The 21,835-nt window shown below is 43.4% G+C and overlaps 1 protein-coding gene across 1 annotated transcript in view; it reads right to left on the bottom strand.

The window, feature by feature from the left end:
• Positions 1-21,835, bottom strand: part of DPP6 (dipeptidyl peptidase like 6) — a 1,747,714-nt gene that overhangs the window by 397,579 nt on the left and 1,328,300 nt on the right. Inside the window, exon 7 of the mRNA XM_029588457.1 lies at positions 17,477-17,558. Within this exon, the coding sequence (XP_029444317.1) occupies positions 17,477-17,558 (82 nt within the window). The remainder of the gene's footprint in view (positions 1-17,476; positions 17,559-21,835) is intronic.

The raw sequence follows: 21,835 nt of genomic DNA, 5'->3' as shown, positions 1-21,835 counted from the left end.
GCTTGGGGGGGCCTCCTGACCCCCACAAGACTTGCCAAAAGTCCAGCGGGGGTCCAGAACGACCTCCTGCAGTCGAATCGTGTTGGTTTATGGCCGCCGCCATTTTGCACCGCCATTTTGAAAAATGGCGCTGGCTGAAGACAACACAATTCAATTGCAGGAGGCCGTTCAGGACCGCTGCCGTTCCGGACCGCCACTGGACCCCCAGGTAATTTAAGGCATTTGGGGGGGGGGGTTCGGGAGGGTGGGGGATTTAATTTAAAGGGTCGGGGGTGGGTTTTAGGGGGTTTTAGTGTGCCGGCTCACGATTTTCACGATTTTCACGATACTTCAAACACCCAAACGGCAACAATACGATTCCCTCCCCCTCCCAGCCGAAATCGATCGTTAAGACGATCGAGGACACGATTCACATCTCTATTGGGTGGTCCTTTTCTAGAATGGATTAATTTGCTTTATACGAAACCAACAGCTTGTATTTTAGTGAATGGCACCTTGTCAGAATCTTTCCCCTTACGGGGTGGCACAAGGCATGGTTATCCATTGTCCCCATTATTAACATAGAAACAGAGAAACATAGAAGTTATGGCAGAAGAAGACCAAACGGCCCATCCAGTCTGCCTAGCAAGCTTTCAGACCAAATTGTTTTCATACTTATCTGACCGCTGAAGTCAGAGCCCTTATTGGTACTTTTTGGTTCCAATTCCTTCCACCCCCACCATTGATGTAGAGAGCAGTGCTGGAGCTGCATCTAAGTGAACTATCTAGCTAATTGGTTTGGGGTAGTAACCGCCGTAATAAGCTACTCCCACGTTTGTTTACCCTGTCTGTGCAATTCAGTCCTTGTTGGTTGTCTGAATATAAATCCTCTTTACTTCATTCCCCCCTGCCGTTGAAGCAGTGAACTGCGCCGGATATGTATTCCAAGTATCAGGCTTAATTGATTCGGGGTAGTAACTGTAAGCAAGCTACACCCATGCTTATTTGTTTACCCAGAGTATGTATTTCATTCCTTGTTGGTTGTTGTCTGAATATAAATTGTCTTTTCATTCTCCATTTTCCCTGCCATTGAAGCAGAGAGCTATGCTGGATATGCATTGAAAGTGAAGTATCAGGCTTATTTGGTTGGGAGTAGTAACTGCCGTAACAAGCAAGCTACTCCCCTGCTTTTTTTGAGGATGCAAATTCTTTTTTCCACATTTCCTCTTGCTGTTGAAGCAGAGAGCAATGTTGGAGTCGCATTAACTGTGTGAATGTTTATTGAATAAGGATATTAATCTCCAGGTAGTAGCCATCATTCCCGCAAGCAAGCCACCCCCGAGCCTCTTCTCTTCATTCACATCCTCTAGACTTTATGGATCCACAGTGTTTATCCCACGCCCCTTTGAAATCCTTCACAAGTTTGGTCTTCACCACTTCCTCCGGAAGGGTGTTCCAGGCATCCACCACCCTCTCCGTGAAGAAATACTTCCTGACACTGGTTCTGAGTCTTCCTCCCTGGAGTTTTAAATCGTGACCCCTGGTTCTGCTGATTTTTTTGCAACGGAAAAGGTTTGTCCTTGTCTTTGGATCATTAAAACCTTTCAAGTATCTGAAAGTTTGAATCATATCACTCCTGCTCCTCCTTTCCTCCAGGGTATACATATTTAGATTCTTCAAACTCTCCTCATAAGTCATTCGATGAAGACCCTCCACCTTTTGGGTCGCCCTTCTCTGGACCATGTCCATCCTGTCTCTGTCCCTTCAGAGATACGGTCTCCAGAACTGAACACAGTACTCCAGGTGAGGCCTCACCAAGGACCTGTATAAGGGGATTATCACTTCCCTTTTCTTACTCGATATTCCTCTCTCTATGCAGCAGCAACATGTAGTTCACCCAGATCTTACTCTTCTGGGGCCTAGTCTGCATTCCCCAACCACAAATGAAAGAAAAAACTATTTATTTATTTATTTATTTGGAGGGTAAGAAAGTGAGAGAGAGAGGAGTGAGTCACTGAACACATACGTGTGAGGGAACATGTCAGTGAGCCTGTGTGGGCATGAATCAGCCTGTCTGTGAGAAAGCATGTGAGTGAGCATATGAAGAGTGTGTGACAGAATGAATATGTGTTAGGGATGTGAATCGTGTCCTCGATCGTCTTAACGATCGATTTCGGCTGGGAGGGGGAGGGAATCGTATTGTTGCCGTTTGGGGGGGTAAAATATCGTGAAAAATCGTTAAAAATCGTTAAAAATCGAAAAATCAAAAAATCGAAAAACCGGCACATTAAAACCCCCTAAAACCCACCCCCGACCCTTTAAATTAAATCCCCCACCCTCCCGAACCCCCCCCCCAAATAACTTAAATAACCTGCGGGTCCAGCGGCGGTCCGGAACGGCAGCGGTCCGGAACGGGCTCCTGCTCCTGAATCTTGTCGTCTTCAGCCGGCGCCATTTTCCAAAATGGCGCCGAAAAATGGTGGCGGCCATAGACGAAAAAGATTGGACGGCAGGAGGTCCTTCCGGACCCCCGCTGGACTTTTGGCAAGTCTCGTGGGGGTCAGGAGGCCCCCCACAAGCTGGCCAAAAGTTCCTGGAGGTCCAGCGGGGGTCAGGGAGCGATTTCCCGCCGCGAATCGTTTTCGTACGGAAAATGGCGCCGGCAGGAGATCGACTGCAGGAGGTCGTTCAGCGAGGCGCCGGAACCCTCGCTGAACGACCTCCTGCAGTCGATCTCCTGCCGGCGCCATTTTCCGTACGAAAACGATTCGCGGCGGGAAATCGCTCCCTGACCCCCGCTGGACCTCCAGGAACTTTTGGCCAGCTTGTGGGGGGCCTCCTGACCCCCACGAGACTTGCCAAAAGTCCAGCGGGGGTCCGGAAGGACCTCCTGCCATCCAATTTTTTTCGTCTATGGCCGCCGCCATTTTTCGGCGCCATTTTGGAAAATGGCGCCGGCTGAAGACGACAAGATTCAGGAGCAGGAGCCCGTTCCGGACCGCTGCCGTTCCGGACCGCTGCTGGACCCGCAGGTTATTTAAGTTATTGGGGTGGGGGATTTAATTTAAAGGGTCGGGGGTGGGTTTTAGGGGGTTTTAGTGTGCCGGCTCACGATTCTAACGATTTATAACGATAAATCGTTAGAATCTGTATTGTATTGTGTTCCATAACGGTTTAAGACGATATTAAAATTATCGGACGATAATTTTAATCGTCCTAAAACGATTCACATCCCTAATATGTGTATGTATATGAAAGAGAGAGAGAGAGAGAAGAGAAAGTTTAAGAACTTGCCATGCTGGGTCAGACCAAAGGTCCATCAAGCCCAGCATCCTGTTTCCAACAGAGGCCAATCCAAGTCACAAGAACCTGGCAAATACCCCAATTAACCCACAACAATCTCAGTGTGGCTGAAATGAAAAGTTTTGAAGTATGGAAAGTGGGGGATTTTTTTTTAATCCTTATTTTAATTATTGGTTTATGTTTGAGATAGCTGTTGTTTTAAAATATGTGACTGGTGTTTAGAAAAACTTCAAACATTTTTATATGAGTTTTTTAAATTATTGGATGTTCTGTTCACCAGCTGTTTGAAACATTTATTCTTTTTATTTGTTTGGTATTACTATTATAATTAATGTTTTAATTTCTTGATTTTATTATTTGATGTTTTCTGAAGAATAGTGATTTTGTTTATCCATTGTTATACTGCATCTTGCTTGTTGCGGTTTCCAGTACAGCTTTTGTCTGCACATTTCTATTTATACTTTATATTCCCTTTGTGTGCTGGCAGTTAATGCTGTTTTGGTATGAGAGGTTAACTTTATCACACTAGCATGCACTACCAAACGAAAAGGCTTTTATGAGGGAGGGAGGGGGAGAGAGAGAGAGAGAGAGACTGACTCTATAGAGGTGCACATATAAGTTAACTATACCATTGTAAGAGGGGTTACTAGTAACTCGGGTGAGGTTTTGCTGGTGGGCTAGGATTTGGGGGTAGTTTTACATGCACAGTCAGAGGTACGAACAGCACAGTTGCCATCAGTAAAGATGTTATGCGATTTGGAGTGATGAAAGGCACAAAAAGATGAGATTTGTACAATGTATTCTCTACCTAGCTTGAGAGCAGTTAGGTAGAGAGTGCATTAAGTATGCATGCACATGTCGAGATGTGGTATTTATCGCAGGTATTATGGCATTATCACATATGGCGTAATACATTTTGATAAATGACCCCCTAAGTTAGGTGCCTAGTGCAGAAAATAATTTCTGTACACCAATTTTTTCCATCCCTAATTTCGCCCCTGTAGCCATCCACTTTATAGGCTTTTAAATTTAGGTGCCTAGTGAAACTGTGCATCTAAATTTAGTATGCTTGGCCCTAATAATTTTTTCAGAAGCACCAATTTAGATTCCTAGCTCCCAAAAATAGGCACCTAAAAATCTTTGAAAACTAACTGATTTATTTATTTACAAGATTATTTACCTGCACTCTTCCAAGATTAAGTTGGGGTACAGCATAACATGCATAAAAATTAATAGAATATAGACAAATAAAAAAAACAACCTTACAAAACAGACTTCCAAATTCAAACAGAAACAGACTTCTAAATTGTTTTCCCATAGTGAATACAGATTATAGCAGATGATCCCATTTGTCTTGTTTAAAAGGTCATGACCAGAGGATATCAGCTTGTCGGATGCCTGGCATTAAACTGCATTGACAGGCCTGACTCTCAGCAAGCAAGGAAAATGTAATCAGAGAAGTTGTGCCTGTCGGTGCAGTTTAGTTCCTGATGGAAGCACATAAACCCATATGTTACAACCAGGGAAAAAGCTGTGTAAAAAGGTTAGTTGGGACATTATACAGGGCTTGTTCCAGCACATCATTCCAAGGGCATATAAAAGAGGAACTGCAAACTAGTTCAATAATAGTTTTGACCGTAACACATGCTATACATAGCTTTAGATGGCCTGAGGCAGGTGTGTCTGTGCTCCTTGAGGACCGCGCAGACTGGTCAGGTTTTCAGGATATCCCACGATGAATATACCTGAGATAGATCTGCTTCCACTGCGTGGCAATCTATCATGCATATTCATTAATGGAGAATTCAGAGAACCAGACAGCTTTGCAACCCACAAGGATCACAGCTAGACATCGCCGGCCTGAGGGAATGGAGCAAACGCATCTTGTCCTACATCAAATAAATGATGTGTTTTAGGGGAACTCAGTAAGTAATGTCAGCCATTGTGATGTTTTATGCATATGTGTTTACCATCTTGTACGCAATCAAAGTTTATGCAGAGTATATGAACTTGAAAATATATGAAAGAAAGTGTAAGGGTACAGGTCGATGCGGGCAGTGCGGCCCCTAAAAAAAAGTAAAAGCACTGGAAACATGAAAAGACTTGGGGGTCCTATTGTACGTCAGGAGCATAGAAGTATAGAGCAATCATCCAAAGAAGCTCCCTTTCCCATGGTGATTTCTTCAGGTACTCAATGCAAGCAGCAGGCCAAAAAAAAAAAAACCAACAACCTTTACTGTACATTTTCTTTCATCTATCAGTTTTGCACCAGTGCTATCCCTATTTAAAATAATTGGATATTTTCCTTGACAAATCTGGCACAATTTTTGCATCAGAGTAAAACTGATGCAACATTTTAATAAATGAACCCCTATGAGCCATATTCAAAAGGGTCTTTTTTCATTCGTAGCCTATGTGGAAAAGAAAAATCTTAATTGAATAAGGCACAAGGTCCTCCTTCATTCTGCTTGTAGATTCAGGATGAGGCTGCCAAATATTTGCATTTTCAAAATGTTCTGTACAGAAAAATTAGCATTTACGTGCATAAATAACATCTACTCACACGTTTCATATTTTTTAAAAGTTGAAAATGCATGCATATTTCCACTTTTGTGCACACAGATCTGTGTGGGACGAAGGGGCGGCCTAGGAGCGTTTGCGGGCAGGGCATATGTTGCTATTATATGTGTACATTTGCCTGCTTGCTCATCTATTTTTACATCTGCTGATTATCTGGCTAAATGATATTAAATGTGGTTATTGTGTAGTACTGGCTGGGTGAGAGGTCCGGATGAACTTGGGGGAGTTCAGGCTGAAGAACTCAGGTTCTCGATACAAATGCCACACAATCTGGGAAATTATGAGCCATTTAAAAGTAGGGGTGTGCATTCGGTCCCTACGTATTGGAAATCTGCAATGGATGTTGCCATATTCATTGTATTCGTGGGGAAGCGAAACGTATCGCGATTCCCCATGAATACACAAATCTTCGCCGAATTATTCAGCCGCCTAAATAAATCAATTTAAATAAACCCCCCACCCTCTTGAGCCCCCCCCAAGACTTACCAAACTCCCTGGTGGTCCAGCGGGGGGGTCCGGGAGCCATCCCCTGCACTCTCACACCCTCGGTGCCGGTTTCATCATGGCACCGATAGCCTTTCACCTACTATGTGACAGGGGCTACCGGTGCCATTGGTCAGCCCCTGTCACATGGCCATCAGCACCATCTTGTGCTCCTACCATGTGACAGGGGCTGACCAATGGCACCAGTAGCCCCTGTGACATAGTATGGGCAAAGGCTATCGGCGCCATTTTGATTACTGGCAGTCGATGGCCCGAGGGCAGGAGATCGCTCCGGGACCCCCGTTGGACCCCCAGGGACTTTTGGCCAGCTTGGGAGGGCCTCCTGACCCCCACAATACTTGCCAAAAGTCCAGCGGGGGTCCAGGAGCGACCTCCTGCACTCCGGCCATCGGATGCCAGTACTCAAAATGGCGCCGATCGCCTTTGCCCTCACTATGTCACAGGGGCCGACCATCCCTGGCGGTCCAATGGGGGTCTCGGAGCGATCTCCTGCACTTGGGCCATCGGCTGCCAGTAATCAAATGGCGCCGATAGCCTTTGCCCATACTATGTCACAGGGGCTACCGGTGCCATTGGTCCACCCCTGTCACATCGTAGGAGCATAAGATGGCGCCGATGGCCATGTGACAGAGGCTGACCAATGGCACAGGTAGCCCCTGTGACATAGTAGGTCAAAGGCTATCGGTGCTATGATGAAACCGGCACCGAGGGTGTGAGACTGCAGGGGATGGCTCCCGGACCCCCTGCTGGACCAGCAGGGATTTTTGGTAAGTCTTGGGAGGGGGGTCAGGAGGGTGGGGGGTTGTAGTTAATTTTAATTTTAGCTGGGACACGAATAGAAATTGCCGTATTAATGCATCGGGGCGCCATATGGCTGAATGCAACGTATCTGCTCCCAGACGAATCCAAATCCCGAATGCAAAGTATGGCATCCCTCTGCACATCTCTAGTTAAAAGTGTTAGTGGGTGATGTCCCTCTGAAGGAGGACAGTAGTTTGAAACATGGACCCATGTCAGGAATTTTGGGATCACTTGGAGAAGTTTGTTCAACATTATTTTGATGTTTTGCAACTATAATTGAATTTCTTTCATATTAACTAAAGACATAAGAAGAAGTGGCTGTGAAGATAAGTATTTAAAATAAACAAATTTGAACTTAAGTCATGTTTTCTAGTATGGATTCATGGCCAATGATTATGCATAAGGCAGATGGTATTCAAATCCGGTAATAAATACACTGATTAATGAAGATGCCTGTCAGAAATCTTTCATAACAATTACAAGAGCATCCTTAATAAAATCTTCATAATCTCTTTCTTCTAGTTTTTTCTGTGGCATTTGTGTAAGGGACCTTCGGCTTTTCCTTTCTGAAGGAACATACCAATTGACTAGGGAGGTCCCGTGCCGAGACAACAGAGAGGTTTGGGTTTTGCTCCCCACGTGGGAACATGCAGATGGTGTGTTCTGTTTAACCTCCCAACGCACCTGCTATCCTCGTGGAGTTTTGGAACTTGAGTTAAAAGGTTGTTTCTTGTCTCCTGCTTTAATTTTTCCTAATTTACGGGAAAGGGGTAAATAAGTTTCCCATTTAGGAGCCAGCCTCCGCTGACTCATCTATTTTAGCCTTTAAGCTTGTTTTTGGACTCTTTTAAGCCAGTTTTTGAGAATTCCCTGTGAGAGCCTTGTTACCCTTTGCAGTGGATTGGGGCATCTGCTGTGTAAGGGTAGATCATGTGTAAGGGAAGATTCTGGCATGGCAGTCTTTTGTCTCTCCTCCAGAGGATTTAAACTGTAGGGTGACCTGATGCAGAGGAATTATATTTTTGCATTAGCTGTCTTTTTGCACTATCTTCTCTGTCTGGAGGCAAGGAGATTTTATTCCACCCTTCCTGCTTTTTGCTTGATTTTCTCCCTTTTTGAGTTCAGTCTAATATTTTTTTTCACTTGGAGCTGATAACCCAAACCTTTGGAAGAAAGAAGTCTTTCATCCAGAAAGATACGGAGTTGTTACAAATTCCATCTAAAGCAAGGGATCCCAGTAACGTGCACTATCAGGAGAAACAAAGAAGATTCAATGTAAAGGTAACAGGAACTTTGATGCTACTGAGGGAAGTCTTACATGATGGGATGAGAAGTGCCCACCAGGCACTGTCCTAAGGAGTTAAAAAGAATCAAGAAAGAGTGTGAAGTGCCCTTCTGGTGCTGTCTGAAAGATGTCTAAAGGATTTTTTGAAAGATATTAAATCTGGGACTAAATTCTGATTAAATATTGGGACAGTATACATTCTGACCTCTTTTAGTGGGAAGATTTAAGAATAGGGATGGTAAGTTTCAAACCAGTGTGCGTAAGCACCTTTGTGCACATACGTCAGCCCACGCCCAGGTATGTGGCTATTTTATAACATATGCACGCATATTATAAAGTAGCCTGGCAGTGCGCACATGTGCACCAAATTTTAAACAGGCATGCGCATGTGCACGCATATCTTCTTCTACTGCATAAATTGGGGCACGTGATGACACCATTTCTGGTTTGACCAGTTCATCCCCAGTTCACCCAGTTAAGAGATATGTCTTCCAACAAACCCCCCCCCCCCCCTTGGTTTGATAGCCTTCACTCCCCCCAGATAACCCTGACCCTTAAAACCCTGAAGATCTGCCTCATTTTTTTTAAAATTTAAACTTATGCAGCATCCATAGCAGAACTAAAGCAGCACGGCAGGGAGCCTCGGGGCACGCCGGGTCGCGTCAGTATTTCCGCACACAATGCCCATGCCCCTGCCTCTTTCTGAAAACTTTCTAGATGTGCACATGCTGCAGGAGAGATGTCCATATCTCAGCGGCTTTTACAATCCGCTCGGCGTACACAAGCCTGACTTATTTGTGCATCCCCCGATTGATGTACGTGTTGGATTTTTAAAATTCACCTTTAAATTAGGGGGTAAAGGAGGACTGAACTAACTTCAGTCTACCTACCATGAGGAAACTGAGTAAGTGGGAGAAGAAGAAATTAAGAGACTTTGCTAGAAGATGCGAAGTCACAAGTTTATTCTGTCTGCTGTCTTGTTATTTATTGCTGCTAATCAATTGAATGCGAGAAGTATAAATATTATTCACTTATCTGATCAAACTATCAGTAAAGAATTGGAAACCAGCTTTCTTCTCCTGTGTGCTTATTGGATGAAGAGACAGCATAAATTGTAAGTACTGTGGAGTAAAGCACTGAGACAGGGCTTGACTGCAAAGAAGCAGGGTGTAAGGATTATTGTTGTGCCCCCAACTAGGAGCCTGGCCGCAGAGACCAAAGCTATCCATGGAACAAGAGAGTGGAAACAGAGACTGTGGAGGTGCTTTAAGCAGAAAGGTACATCCTTTATTCTTTCTATGTGCCCCTGGTGCCAAGTAAAGGATCCAGCTTGCCCAGGGGTTACATTTATGTTTTTTAACTTAGGGTTGCAATTTCAGATGTCATGATTACCCCAATCCAACAAAGCACTGGAGTAATGCTTGCACTTTAATATATTGACATCAACACAAGTGCAAGAAAAGGCATGAGATCCTGGTAAAGTTTAAAGTTTCATGTATATCATTTTATTGCGGCAACTCCTGAATTCAGAATACAGACTTTAAATACGATAAATACGATACCCCCTATCGTAGGGGGTATCGTAAATACGATACCCCCTACGATACCCCCTATCGTATTTAAAGTCTGTATTCTGAATTCAGGAGTTGCCGCAATAAAATGATATACATGAAACTTTAAACTTTACCAGGATCTCACGCCTTTTCTTGCACTTGTGTTGATGTCATGATTACCTCAATTACATATTTAATGTTGTAGGGGGAAACTGAACTAAAACCTAATCAAACACTAATAGATGGAACATGCCAAAAACAAAAATACAGTAAAAAAAAAAAAAAAAAGATCTACAAATGTCAGAAAATGTAATGACTGCAAAATGTGCAGCTTTACTAATCTTCAGATTTGAAGTACCCCAGATCATGAAGCAAGCAAAATAAACTGAGCTGTTTTGTTAGTTGCTCACAAACTTAATACACAAAATGCACAAACTAATATTACTATTTAATAATAATAGAAACAACTTATTGCAAATTTCACATTTGTAGCATTTTATAAACCTTGGTTTAAAAATTTAATAACTAAGAAGTGGATTTTTTATATGAAGTTAGGCAGCTAGATTTTCCTAAGAGAAACCTTCCCCTTCACACTAGCTAACTTTAAATTCTCAAATACTAGGCATCCCAGGGGTGTGTGTTCAGATCAGACCTGAGAAATTAGGTAGCACTCCCTGAAAGCTCCCTTCCCCATCACTCTGGAATGTCACTCTTTGCTGGCAGGAAGGACACAATTTCCCCTCGTGTGGCACTGCTGAGCTACTCAGAATGGCACTGCTTGTGATACTTCACCACAGCTGAAGCAGAGGTTTTGAGGGCAAATTTGGTGATAAAGAGCATATAATGTAGTATTTGGGACTGTCCAGTTCTGAGCCATGGCATGTTTTATCTACTAAATGCAGGAGTAGCATTATAACATTACAGGCATGCAAAGTTAAGATAGTAACATAGGGGGTCATTTTCTATCGCTTATCGCGTGCAATAGCCCTTTTCGTGTGCGATAGCTTGCCGGGGGCGGAGTTGGGGCAGTGAGGAGGCGGACGCTGCGATGTCTTCACTGGCGGCGATAAGGTAAGCACAGTTATCATCGCCAGTAGCACGCCCAATAGCATCACCTTTCATGGTGGCGCTATTGGGTGTGAAAGCTGGCAGCGATATAACACCGCGGTGGTGCAATGGCTGCCGGATTTTGCAGGCCCGCCCCCCCCCCCGTTCGCCCCTCGCCTCCCCGTTTTTGCTGGATTCACCATTCTGCGTTAGAATGGTGAATCCAGGCCATTGTAATGATGGCAGCAAAAGACCAACTGGTCCATCTAGTCTGCCCTGCAAGTTTCTTTGGTAATAACTACCGCTGTGTGCTTTTTAACCCCAAGCTTTATGTTAAGGATATTAGTATTAACAATCAAAATCAATCGTCAAACCCATAACAAAATTACTTCTAGCAACATTTTTTTGGGGGTGAGCAGCTTTCTTAATAATTCAGACAATGCTGCACGAACGTGCTTTGCTTTTGGACTTAGCCGTAGAAGCTGTCCTGTGTTTTTTCCATAATGATTGTGTTTCAGTACTCTGAACTGTAAAGGTCAGGGCCCAGTGTTGGCAGTCAACTGAATTCAATTTTCCTTGTATTTCTCTAAAGAATAATAGAAGCCGAGGACAACAGCAGAAAAGTTGTTTAACAGATGTTAATCCCCTATCAAAATATGTGGGAAATCCACAATGAGCATGTGTAGAGAGCAATGCATGGGGAAACTCGGGGTAAACCAGTTCCATTTTGGAGTACAGCCTCAGGAGGGCAGAAGCACCTCAAGATCTCTCCTGCCCCCTTTGGTCGCCCAGGTTTATGAGGTAAGCAAGAGTAGAGTCTGAGAAGGGGAATAATTTCAGTGGGGGTGGGGTTATTGACAGGAGCAGGGCACTTACTTGTAGTGCAAAGTATATTTATGCGCCGGGTGGAGGGGAATGGGAACTGGGGACCTCAGCTTGCTCCCATGGGCTATAAGGGATATTTTGATGGGGGTATAGGGGCCTACTATAGGCTCTGTAAGTATTACCAGGCACTTTTATCCTGGTAATGCTCTCAGAAAGGAAAGTTAACTACACTTCTTGAGGTGTAGCTAAATTTTCTGGAATGGACAGCTTGCAAATTTTTTTTTTGCAAGTCACACCAATTTGAATGTATTTATATGTAATGTAGCTCATTACCATGCCTGAACTGTGCCTGATGTCTGTGCACAGAAAAACCTGCAGAATGTTGTAATAATTGCAAATTTTGCATATTTCCAAACATACCATAACACGTTTTTATTGTGCAGTAAATATCAAAATTGGCATTATTCTTGTGTAAATGTGCTATTACAGCTTAGTAAATAAGCTCCTTAGACTGAAGAAAATTAAAAAATCTCAAATTCCACTTTCTTGCCACATATTCCAGAGTTTAACTGTTTTTGACAATGCTTGGCTATCCTTAATGGGGGTACTTTTCAAAAGCATTTTCACACATAACACATGGCTTTATGCATGCAAATGGATTTTTGGACAGTTACCCCAGGGCTTGTTGATAAAAGCATGCACAGGAGCGATTTTGTATGTGCTTTTATGCGGACTTGAAACAAGTGTTTCCAGGGGCAGAATTTGGGTGGGGAAATCATTTACACATTTGCTTTTGTTTTTTTGAAAGTATGCATGTCAACGTATGTGTGCACATTAATTCCTGCTCCCAAGCAGGTGTACATATGCAACCGCTAATTTTCAAAGGGGGTATGCACGTAGAGTCGCTTTGAAAATTAGGGTTTTAGTTCGCCCCAATGAGTGCAGTGTGGCAGGCTTGCAAGGCAGGACTTTTAACCTTATAGTCAAGGGAACGCAAAGATTAATTTGCAAGCCTAACAATAAATTTTAAGGTTTTCAACAGCATCCGAGAACAGTTAACACAATTGACTAATATAACTAATCAAAGAGGTCTCCACGCAGGCATCTGCAGACCATGTTTCCCAAAGGGATGCCGCCTGTGATCTAAGGGCTGGGGTGAACGTCACTGAAACTGGTAAAAGTGCTGTTTCTGTTGTTTCTGGCAGCGTTGATTCAGCATGAGGGAGAACCCTTGCATTACCTCCCGTCTTGTCCCCTCCATTGAATTTTCAATTTCAGACTTCCTTCTCAAAATTGCAATCAAGCCCACTACTGCCTCCAGCATCCAGCAGCCAAGTTCATCAGCTGCCTCCTCTGACAATTAGCTAAATGGCAAGGCTGCCTCAAATCTACCCGAAGGTGGCGGTTGTGTGGATGTCTCACTAGAGTTAAGAGAAACTACATTAGTGGAAAGACCAGGCCCACTTCCACCTTGGCCAGTCTCTCCACCTCTATAGAGGGGTCTCACAATGCCATCGCACGCTGAAGATATAAATCTATAAGACAAGTGGCGGTTTTCAAGTTTCCTTGGGGTGATTATTAATTTTCACCCTCCCCTTACCTATATGGATTGTTGGGAAGATTTACCAGGCTCATAGAAAGTTCAGTGGAGTTTCTGCGGCAGCAGCAGTAGTCCTATATTCACCATCTTGCCCCTTAATACACCATTTTAAGGCAGCTTAGCAAATAGGCCCTATAGGGTGGTGAATTGTTACTGGTGCGTGGGAATGGAGATAAAAGCTAATAATGGAGATTAGAAATGGCCTCCATAAATGACATTCCAAATTTATTTTTTCAGACTCTTTCAAATATCTTTCTGAACACTTCAAAACTGCTTAACTAGTGGACAGATATCTCCTTTTAAAAGAGTTAATTTTGGCAAAAATCGCTATTCAGTCGCTATTTGCCAAAAGGAAGCCGAAACGTTTGGCAGTGAATCAACTCCCACAGAAGCCTGAGCAAAGAGGCAATGATCTTGCTTTTTTAAAATATAAAATCAGTGTCATGAAGGTTCTTTAGCTCTACCTCTGTGTTACTGATAAGTTAATTTCATATCTGAAATATGGCAGCTCGACAGTAACTCTATGGAGTGAAATGCTCTTATTGTCTGACATATGACTGATAGGTGCCAATATATACTTTTAAATGAATAAACCAATTTTCCTACTTTCTAGCACTGGGTGAATTCTGCTACAAAAGATGGTATTTAAGTTTGCCTAGATGTTTTGATTAGATCTGTTTGATTGCTACTAGAATTAAAAGTTAGTTGAGTCAGTTATTTGTTTAGTTCAAACTTGGCACATTTTCAAGCTCTGACCATATTCTGTAATTTCTTTTTAACTAAAGTGGACATATCTTAAATGTGAACAGAGTTTGGCTAGAAGCAGCACATTATTCACTATTGTGTTTGGTGGATAGGAATAATTATACTTTTTCTCAGTCTTATTTCCAAAAAGAGGAGACAGCTGGTAGGAAAAATAAGTGACATTTTATGTTAAGCAAGATATTTTATGACATGAGACAGGGTTTCATTAATTAATGTTAAGAATTATTTCAGGATAATTAGGATCCCTATGTCTGTTTAATGAACCATGTCTTCCTGGATTCTACCTCAGAATGAACATTAAGAAATTCTTTCATGATCTGCAATTGCAGATACAGGAATATTGCAACAAGCACAAAAGAAAATTGGTTCTGAAAAGAAAAATATCTATTCTTTAATTTTCAAAATTTCTCAAAATGTTTTGTTTGGTCTTTTACAAAATTCTGATAATTCTTCTGATGAAGGAACATTGGAATTAAATATTTTCCTTATTTTATTTTTTATTTATTTTAAACTTTTATATTCAATTTTTCCACAATAACTCAGTGAATCATGAGTCATAATTCACTATAACATCTGAAACCTAAGGAAAACAAATAACAGATGAAATATACAGTCAGCTTAAATTCGGGAGATGTGCATGCATGTAGGACATGAGCGCACCCAATGGATTTTAAAAGCCACCTATGGAGGTAATTTTCAAAGGACTTACTTGCATAAATGTAACATACTGTCATAACAATTTTCAAAAGCCATTTACTCGAGTAAAGTGCACTTACGACAATAAATCCTATGGACAATTCAATGGCATTTATTGTAGCAATTTTCAAAAGCCCACTTGCTCAAATAAGTGTATTTACTTGAGTAAAACCCAGTTTTATTCCAGTAAATACTTTTAAAAATCAGGTCCTATATGCGGGCATCTCCCGATGTGCGAATATCTCACTCTGAATCATAAAGGGGTATGGTGTTGGCGTGATATGGATGGGATGTAGGTGTTCCAAGGCTGGGCCAATAGATATGCATGCAAATACTTATGCACCTGGCCACACACCCAGGTCCTGTGCTGCGTAAATTTACTTCTGCTATGGACACGGTATAAGTTTAGAAAAAAAAAATCTTTAAGGGGTTTTAAGAGTCTGAGATAACTGGGGAGAATGAAGGCTATTAAACTGCGGCGGTTTGGAGGATCTAGCTTTACACTGGGCGAACTAGTGGACGAACTGGTGAAGATAGCCAAGGACGTGTGCTGATTATAAAATTCCCCCACTTGCGAGGCTCATACCCGGATATGTGTGGGTGTGCACACGCAGATACATATGTGCATGTGTGTTATAAAATAACTGTGAGCCTGGGCATGCACCGATGTACATGCGTCAATGTGTTCCCATACGTCCCTTTGAAAGTTACCATATCTATATTGACCTGAACAAGAGAATTCAGTTTTATGTTGAATTACATTTAGTCCTGGGGGAATTCTGCGCTACTGTGGAATGCAGAATTTGCACAGAATTCTCCCTTCCAGCAGATTTCCTCTCTTGCCTCACAGAATCCACCGCAGCCTCTACCTTCACGCAGATTTCCTTCCTCGCCTCGCAGAAACCACCACAGCCAAATGCTTCTCCCTTCCAAATGCTCTGCCGGAAGAGGAATCAAAACCAGAAGCATTGTGGCATGAGCAAGGTTTGCCGCCCGCTAAGAGTGGAACCATCGCAGCACAAGCATGCACACGGAGAGCAGAGGCATCGCAGGTTCCCGCTTGGAGAGCAGAGGCAGCGCGGCACAGGTGAGATTAGCAAGTTGTACTGTGCAAAGGGCAGGAACCAACAATTGGAGAGGGGGGAAGGAGAGAGAGGGGGAGGGAGAGAGAGAGGAGTGGAGGAAGAGAGAGAGGAGGGGAGAGAGGGGGAGAGAATGAGAAGGGGAGAGAGAATAAGAGGGGGAGAAAGGAGGGAGAGAAGGAAGGAGGGGGAGGGGAGGGGAGAGAGAAGGGAAGGGGGAGAGGGAAGGGGGAGAGAGAAGGGGATAATGAGAGGGGAGGGAGTGTGAGAGGGGAGGGGGATAGTGAGAGAGGGGAGAGGGGAGAGGAGGGGAAGGGGAGAGAGTGTTTCTAGTGGGGGCTCAAGGTATGAGGTGAAAACAGGTGAATGGGAACAGGGGCAGAGGCCAAGGGGGATTCATATTTCCATTTGTTCTGAGCCAGAGGTCTGCAGCCTTGGATATGAGTTCCCTGGCACTGGACAGCTGAGCAGACTCTGACTTCCACCACAGAGGTTGCATTTAACCAAACATCATTTCCTGCTGTGCGAGACCGGTCCCACAGCAGCGGGTGATGTTTGGTTAAATGTGACTCCTGCTGCTGCATGTGAGGCTTGGAGCTAGCTTTCTGATTCATGTAACAATGGCGGTCATTGTCTGCTCAGCTGTCCAGTGCCGTGGGTTGCTGCCCTGACCTAGAGCAGGTGGAGATGTGAATCCTCCTTTGACCTGTGCTTCTGTTCTTGTTTACCTCCTCTCATGAAAATAAATAAATGTGCAGAATTTAGAAAATGTATGCACAGAATTTTTTGTTGCAGAATTTTCAATATTTTTGCGCAGACTTCCCGCAAGAGTACACCAGTGGATCTCAGTCTGGTCCTTGAGATCAATGTTCTTTCTAATTTTTGAAAGGCTATGCGCAACTATTTTATAAGCTGTGTTCAAATTTGTGTGCTACAAGCCAGTATCATGCAAACATCATCGGGATTTTTTGTGCGCACTATGTTATGTCATGTATGTGGGGTTCATGAATTCTGTGCGCACGCACACACACACAGCTTAGAGGGAACAGTGCTTGGGACCACTCATCCATTCTGGTTTTCAGGATCTCCACAATGAATGTGAATAAAATGTGTTTGATTATTTGAATGTAATATAGCACATATCCACAAAAGCAACGCTGTTTACATTTCAATTATGTATGCAATCCTCTAATATAAAATTAAAATATACAATTTTTGAAAATACAACGATATCTGAATGCACTCCATTGTATGCAAACTTAGCTCATATTCATTGTGGATATCTTGAAAACCCAACTGCTTGAATGGTTTCCAAAGACCAGGTTGATTCAACTGAAATAAATGATCAGTAGTATGCACTAAATACATTCTGATAACATATATATGATTGAGCTCTAAAAATACACAAAAGCAATATCTCACAAATGTAATATGTTAAATAGCTCTGTTTTCTTACCAGTTGTTGCCCTTTGGGACCCCATCCAGCATACTGAAGCTGAGCACTTTTAACCTCAGGTGGATTCAAATTATGATGTTCCCTATAATATCAGAAAACAAAGATTTCAGATGTACAATTTCTATCCATTTATTTGCCAAAAGCATGCATTTCATATAATCCATTTTGATTTTCTCTCAAGTAACCCAATACAAATAGTTTGGAAGCAGGTTTCAAAAGTCAAAATTGGAGTTTGCATTACACTACAACTTGGAAACAGAAACAAATATACAATTTTCTGTATAGCACTACTAGGAACTATCGCCAGACAATAACAGGTGACAGTCCACTTAGGAAAGCAGATTGAATTCAAGGGAGATTTTCAGCCTTTGTAAGAAATAAATGGGATATACGTAGTGACCTTCATTTTCAGTTTTTATTTTACTTGCAAACTTATCAGTGCTTGTTATAACAATAACCAGGATAAATTCCGGGGAGAAATAAAATAACAACTGAAAATAACGTTCCCTAGATATGGGTTAAAAAGCAGCAGGGCTGGCGGAAGCACTAGGCGAACTAGGCGGTCGCCTAGGGCGCCAGCTTCCCGGGGGCGGCACTGCCCCGGTAAAATTAAGAGAGCCGCGCTCAGCCGCTGCCCCGGTAAAATGAAAAGAGCTGCATTAAGCCGCCGCCCCCCCGATAAAAATAAAAGAGCCGCTGCCAGCAGCCCGCCCCAAAAGACCCATCTGACCTCCCCCAGCGGTTCGCGTGCTCCCGGTCTCTCCCGCTGCTCTTCCTTCCCTGCTGCCGTTGCCGCCGGGCTATCAGCACGTTCAAGCCCAGCGGGAACGGCAGCAGTGCAAAAAAAAAAAAAAGCTGTGGCATCCGCGGCTGCCCTTTTCTTCCTCCCGCCCCCCCCTGACACGGAACAGGAAGTGATGCGCGGGAAGGAGAAAGAGCGGTGCCGCATGAAAAAAATAGCGGCGACAGCAGTATCGGCCCCCGAGCAATTGAAGCAGCCGGTAATCGGGAAAGGAGTCAGCAGCACGAGCCTCCTGCGGCCGATGGGATTCTTCCTTTTTGGCCTGCGGGGGCTGGAGGAGGAGGAGACTGCTGCAGCTACCATTTGTGCTAGGGGGGGGAGAGAGGAAGTGAGTGAGAGAGAGAGAGAGAAGCAGCCAGCCAGCCACTGTGTAAGTGAGAGTCTCAGCCTGTGTGTAAGTGAGAGAATGTATTTGATCGAGAGCATGTGTGTGTGATTGAGAGAAACTGGTCAGAGAGCTGATGTGTGTGTATATGTGAGAGACAATGAAAGTGACTGCTCAAGGAGATGACTGATGTGTGAGAGTGTGAGACAGTCAGGGATGTGACTGATGTGTGTGTGTGTGAAAGAGAGAAAAAGCATGGAAGTGAGAACTCTGGGTATGTGAGAAAGCATGGGAGTAAGAAGCCTGGTGTCGTGGGGGTGTATGTGAAAGAAAGCATTGGAGTGAGAAGCCTGATTATGTGAGAGAGAGCATGGGAGTGGGAAGCCTGTGTGTGTGTGCATGTATGAGAGAGAGATTGGTTGGTAAGGTGACGGTGTGACTGGTGTGTATGTGAATGTGAGAGAGAGAGAATGTGATTCAGGGAATGAGAAGCCTGTGCACCTGGAGAGCGAGCATGGAAATGAGAGAGAGACTGGTGTATGTGTGTGTGTGTGTGTGTGTAACAGAGAGAAAGTGATTATGGGAATGAGAAGTCTGTGCATGTGAAGAGAGTGAGCATGGGAGTGAGAACCTGGGTGTGTGTGAGACACAGCATGGGAGGGAGAAGTCTGTATATGTAAGACAGAACAGGTGACTGGTGTGTGTTTGTGTGTATGTGAGAGAGAGAAATAAAGTGATTATGGGAATGAGAAGCCTGTGCATGTGAAGAGTGAGCATGGGAGTGAGAAAGCTGGGAGTGTATGAGATACAGCATGGGAGTGAGAAGCCTGTATATCTGAAAGAGAACATGGGAGTGGGAAGCCTGTGTGTGTGTATGCATGAGAGAGATCAGGTGACTGGTGTGTGTGTTTGTGTATGTGTGTGTGAGAGAAAGAAAGTGATTATGGGAATGAGAAGCCTGTGCATGTGGAGAGAACAAGCATGAGAGTGAGAGACTGGTGAGTGTGTGTGAGAAAGAGAAAGTGATTATGAGAGTGAGAAGCCCATATATGTAAGTGGAACACGGGAGTGGGAAGCCTGTGTGTGTATGGCATGAGAGAAACTGTTCAGGAAGGTGACTGGTGTGTTTGTCAAAGACTGTTTGGGAGATGATTGGTGTGTGAGAGACAGAAACTGGTCATGGGGGCATGACTGATATGGTGTGTGTGTGAGAGACATGGGCCTTAAGGAAGAGGACCATGAGTATAGAGCTTAGCTTCTACTGCTGCTTCTGGTGTGTGCTACGGCCTGCATGGAAGAGGAGTAAGAGAGCTGCTGGAGGGGGTAAGTAAAGATGGCTTTTTAAGTTTATTTTTCTTGATTGACTGCCATTTTAATTATTTAATATTATGTGATGTGTCTGCTTTTTTTGTTTGAGCAACAAGTATAGCTTTGGTTTATGTTTATTTTATTTATTTTTATTTATTTATTTATAAAAGTTTCTATACCGTCGATAAGACAAATCATCTCAATGGTTTACATGGCATAAAAATGTCAAATAAGTGTTCTGTTATAAATACAGACTTCGTTATTTTCATTAATGCACAATGTAAGTTAATTGTGTGTGGAGGCGGGGGGGGGGGGGGGGGGCGCGGCATAGCTAACGTTTCGCCTAGGGCGCCTAATACCCTTGCACCGGCCCTGAAAAGCAGATAGTTGAGTGAGAGAAGAAATCATGTAAGCTGACAATGAGCAAAGAAAAAAATCATTTAAAATATAGGAATCAATGGCTCAATATCAAATATGTGACAGTGATGAATAAAGATCTAAGTTACTGCAAAATGCTTCTCTGTTATATAAAATAAATATAAAATAAGATTATCATCCCATGACGTAATTTATAATACTCCTAGCAACAAGCCCCTAAGAAGCCACTTGTTGGTGAAACAAGGGTCCCTTTTAGGGGTTTCTTATTTTTGGAAAACTCATTGCTGAATTTAGAGGTTCCTAAATTTGACCATTTTTACCGTTGCATTGTTGATTCTACTTCTTCTGGTCTTACTTTATAGGCAGAATTACTTTAAGAAGTTTATTTGTACTTTTAGAAATGACTGTCTCTTGTTTCATTTATCTAAGGATATAAATTCATAGTTGCACAGATAATAGAAACTTCACATTTTTAGGAGTGTTTTTCATGGTGGACTATGATTATATGTTTTTCCTGTCCCAATTTTAATTTCTTGATTGTAGTGTGTATATGAACTTACCGTTTTTACTCTTATCCATTCTTTAAGTTAATATATATCTACATCTAAATATAAAAGGCTTGTGTCAGTTGGTTGGTTGGTGGTGTCACTTAGTTGATCTCGTCAGTCTCATTGGTGTGTCTGTTTGTGGCCACAGACAAAACAGACATAGGCAATGTGCAAAAACAATATGCTCTGTCTGCAAAGCACTATCACACACACAGGAACACACACATGGACACAGGCATGCAGTGCACATACAGTCAGGTCAAATACAGGCACACACACGCATGCACACACACACGTATAGTCACAAAGGCACACACATACAGGCATCCACATGCAGGCAAACATACAAACAGGAACAAATTAACAGACACACACAGACACATACCCCCTACACACACAGACATAGGTAGATGCACCTACAGGCACAGGCACATATACACAGGCACATGCACACACAGGCAGTTATTGACCAGAGAACCCAAGCAATGTTGCGTAATTGTTGCTTAATTGTTGTGCTGGAGGTGGATCCTTGGGCTGAGGTGGGGTTGACGCAACCCGCAAGCAAGAACCAACGGGTTCCCACCGTCAGTAGGTGGAGTGGGCTGAAGCTAGAAGCCACTGGAGCTTCACCTATACCAGCCCACGTTCCCCTCGGGTTGAGCCTTTGGGTCAGCGGGACATAGGTGGGCCTCGAGATAGAACGTCAAAGGCAGGTAGTTCAGCCCAGAGACAGCAGCCAGCAGGTGGCACAGTATTATCCTGGACTGGTCCCAGGACAGGAACCCAAGCACCTAGGAATGAGGATTGACAGGTGCTTGAGCAGAGAAAGGCCGGAGCCTTAGGATAGGGACAGAAGCGTCACTGTCGAACTTGAATGAGAGCTGGCGGCAATAGAAGGTGTAGCAAGCAATGTAGAACTCTGGACACAAAGCAGTCTATAGCGTGATCATCTGTAGCAAAGGTCAGGGCATGGAGAAGGCAAGTGTAGTCAGACATAG

Source organism: Rhinatrema bivittatum, chromosome 2 (assembly GCF_901001135.1).
Source record: "Rhinatrema bivittatum chromosome 2, aRhiBiv1.1, whole genome shotgun sequence".
In the NCBI taxonomy this organism is placed as follows: Eukaryota; Metazoa; Chordata; class Amphibia; order Gymnophiona; family Rhinatrematidae; genus Rhinatrema; species Rhinatrema bivittatum.
The sequence above is the reverse complement of the archived record's forward strand: the minus strand, read 5'-3'. Positions and strand labels throughout refer to the sequence as shown.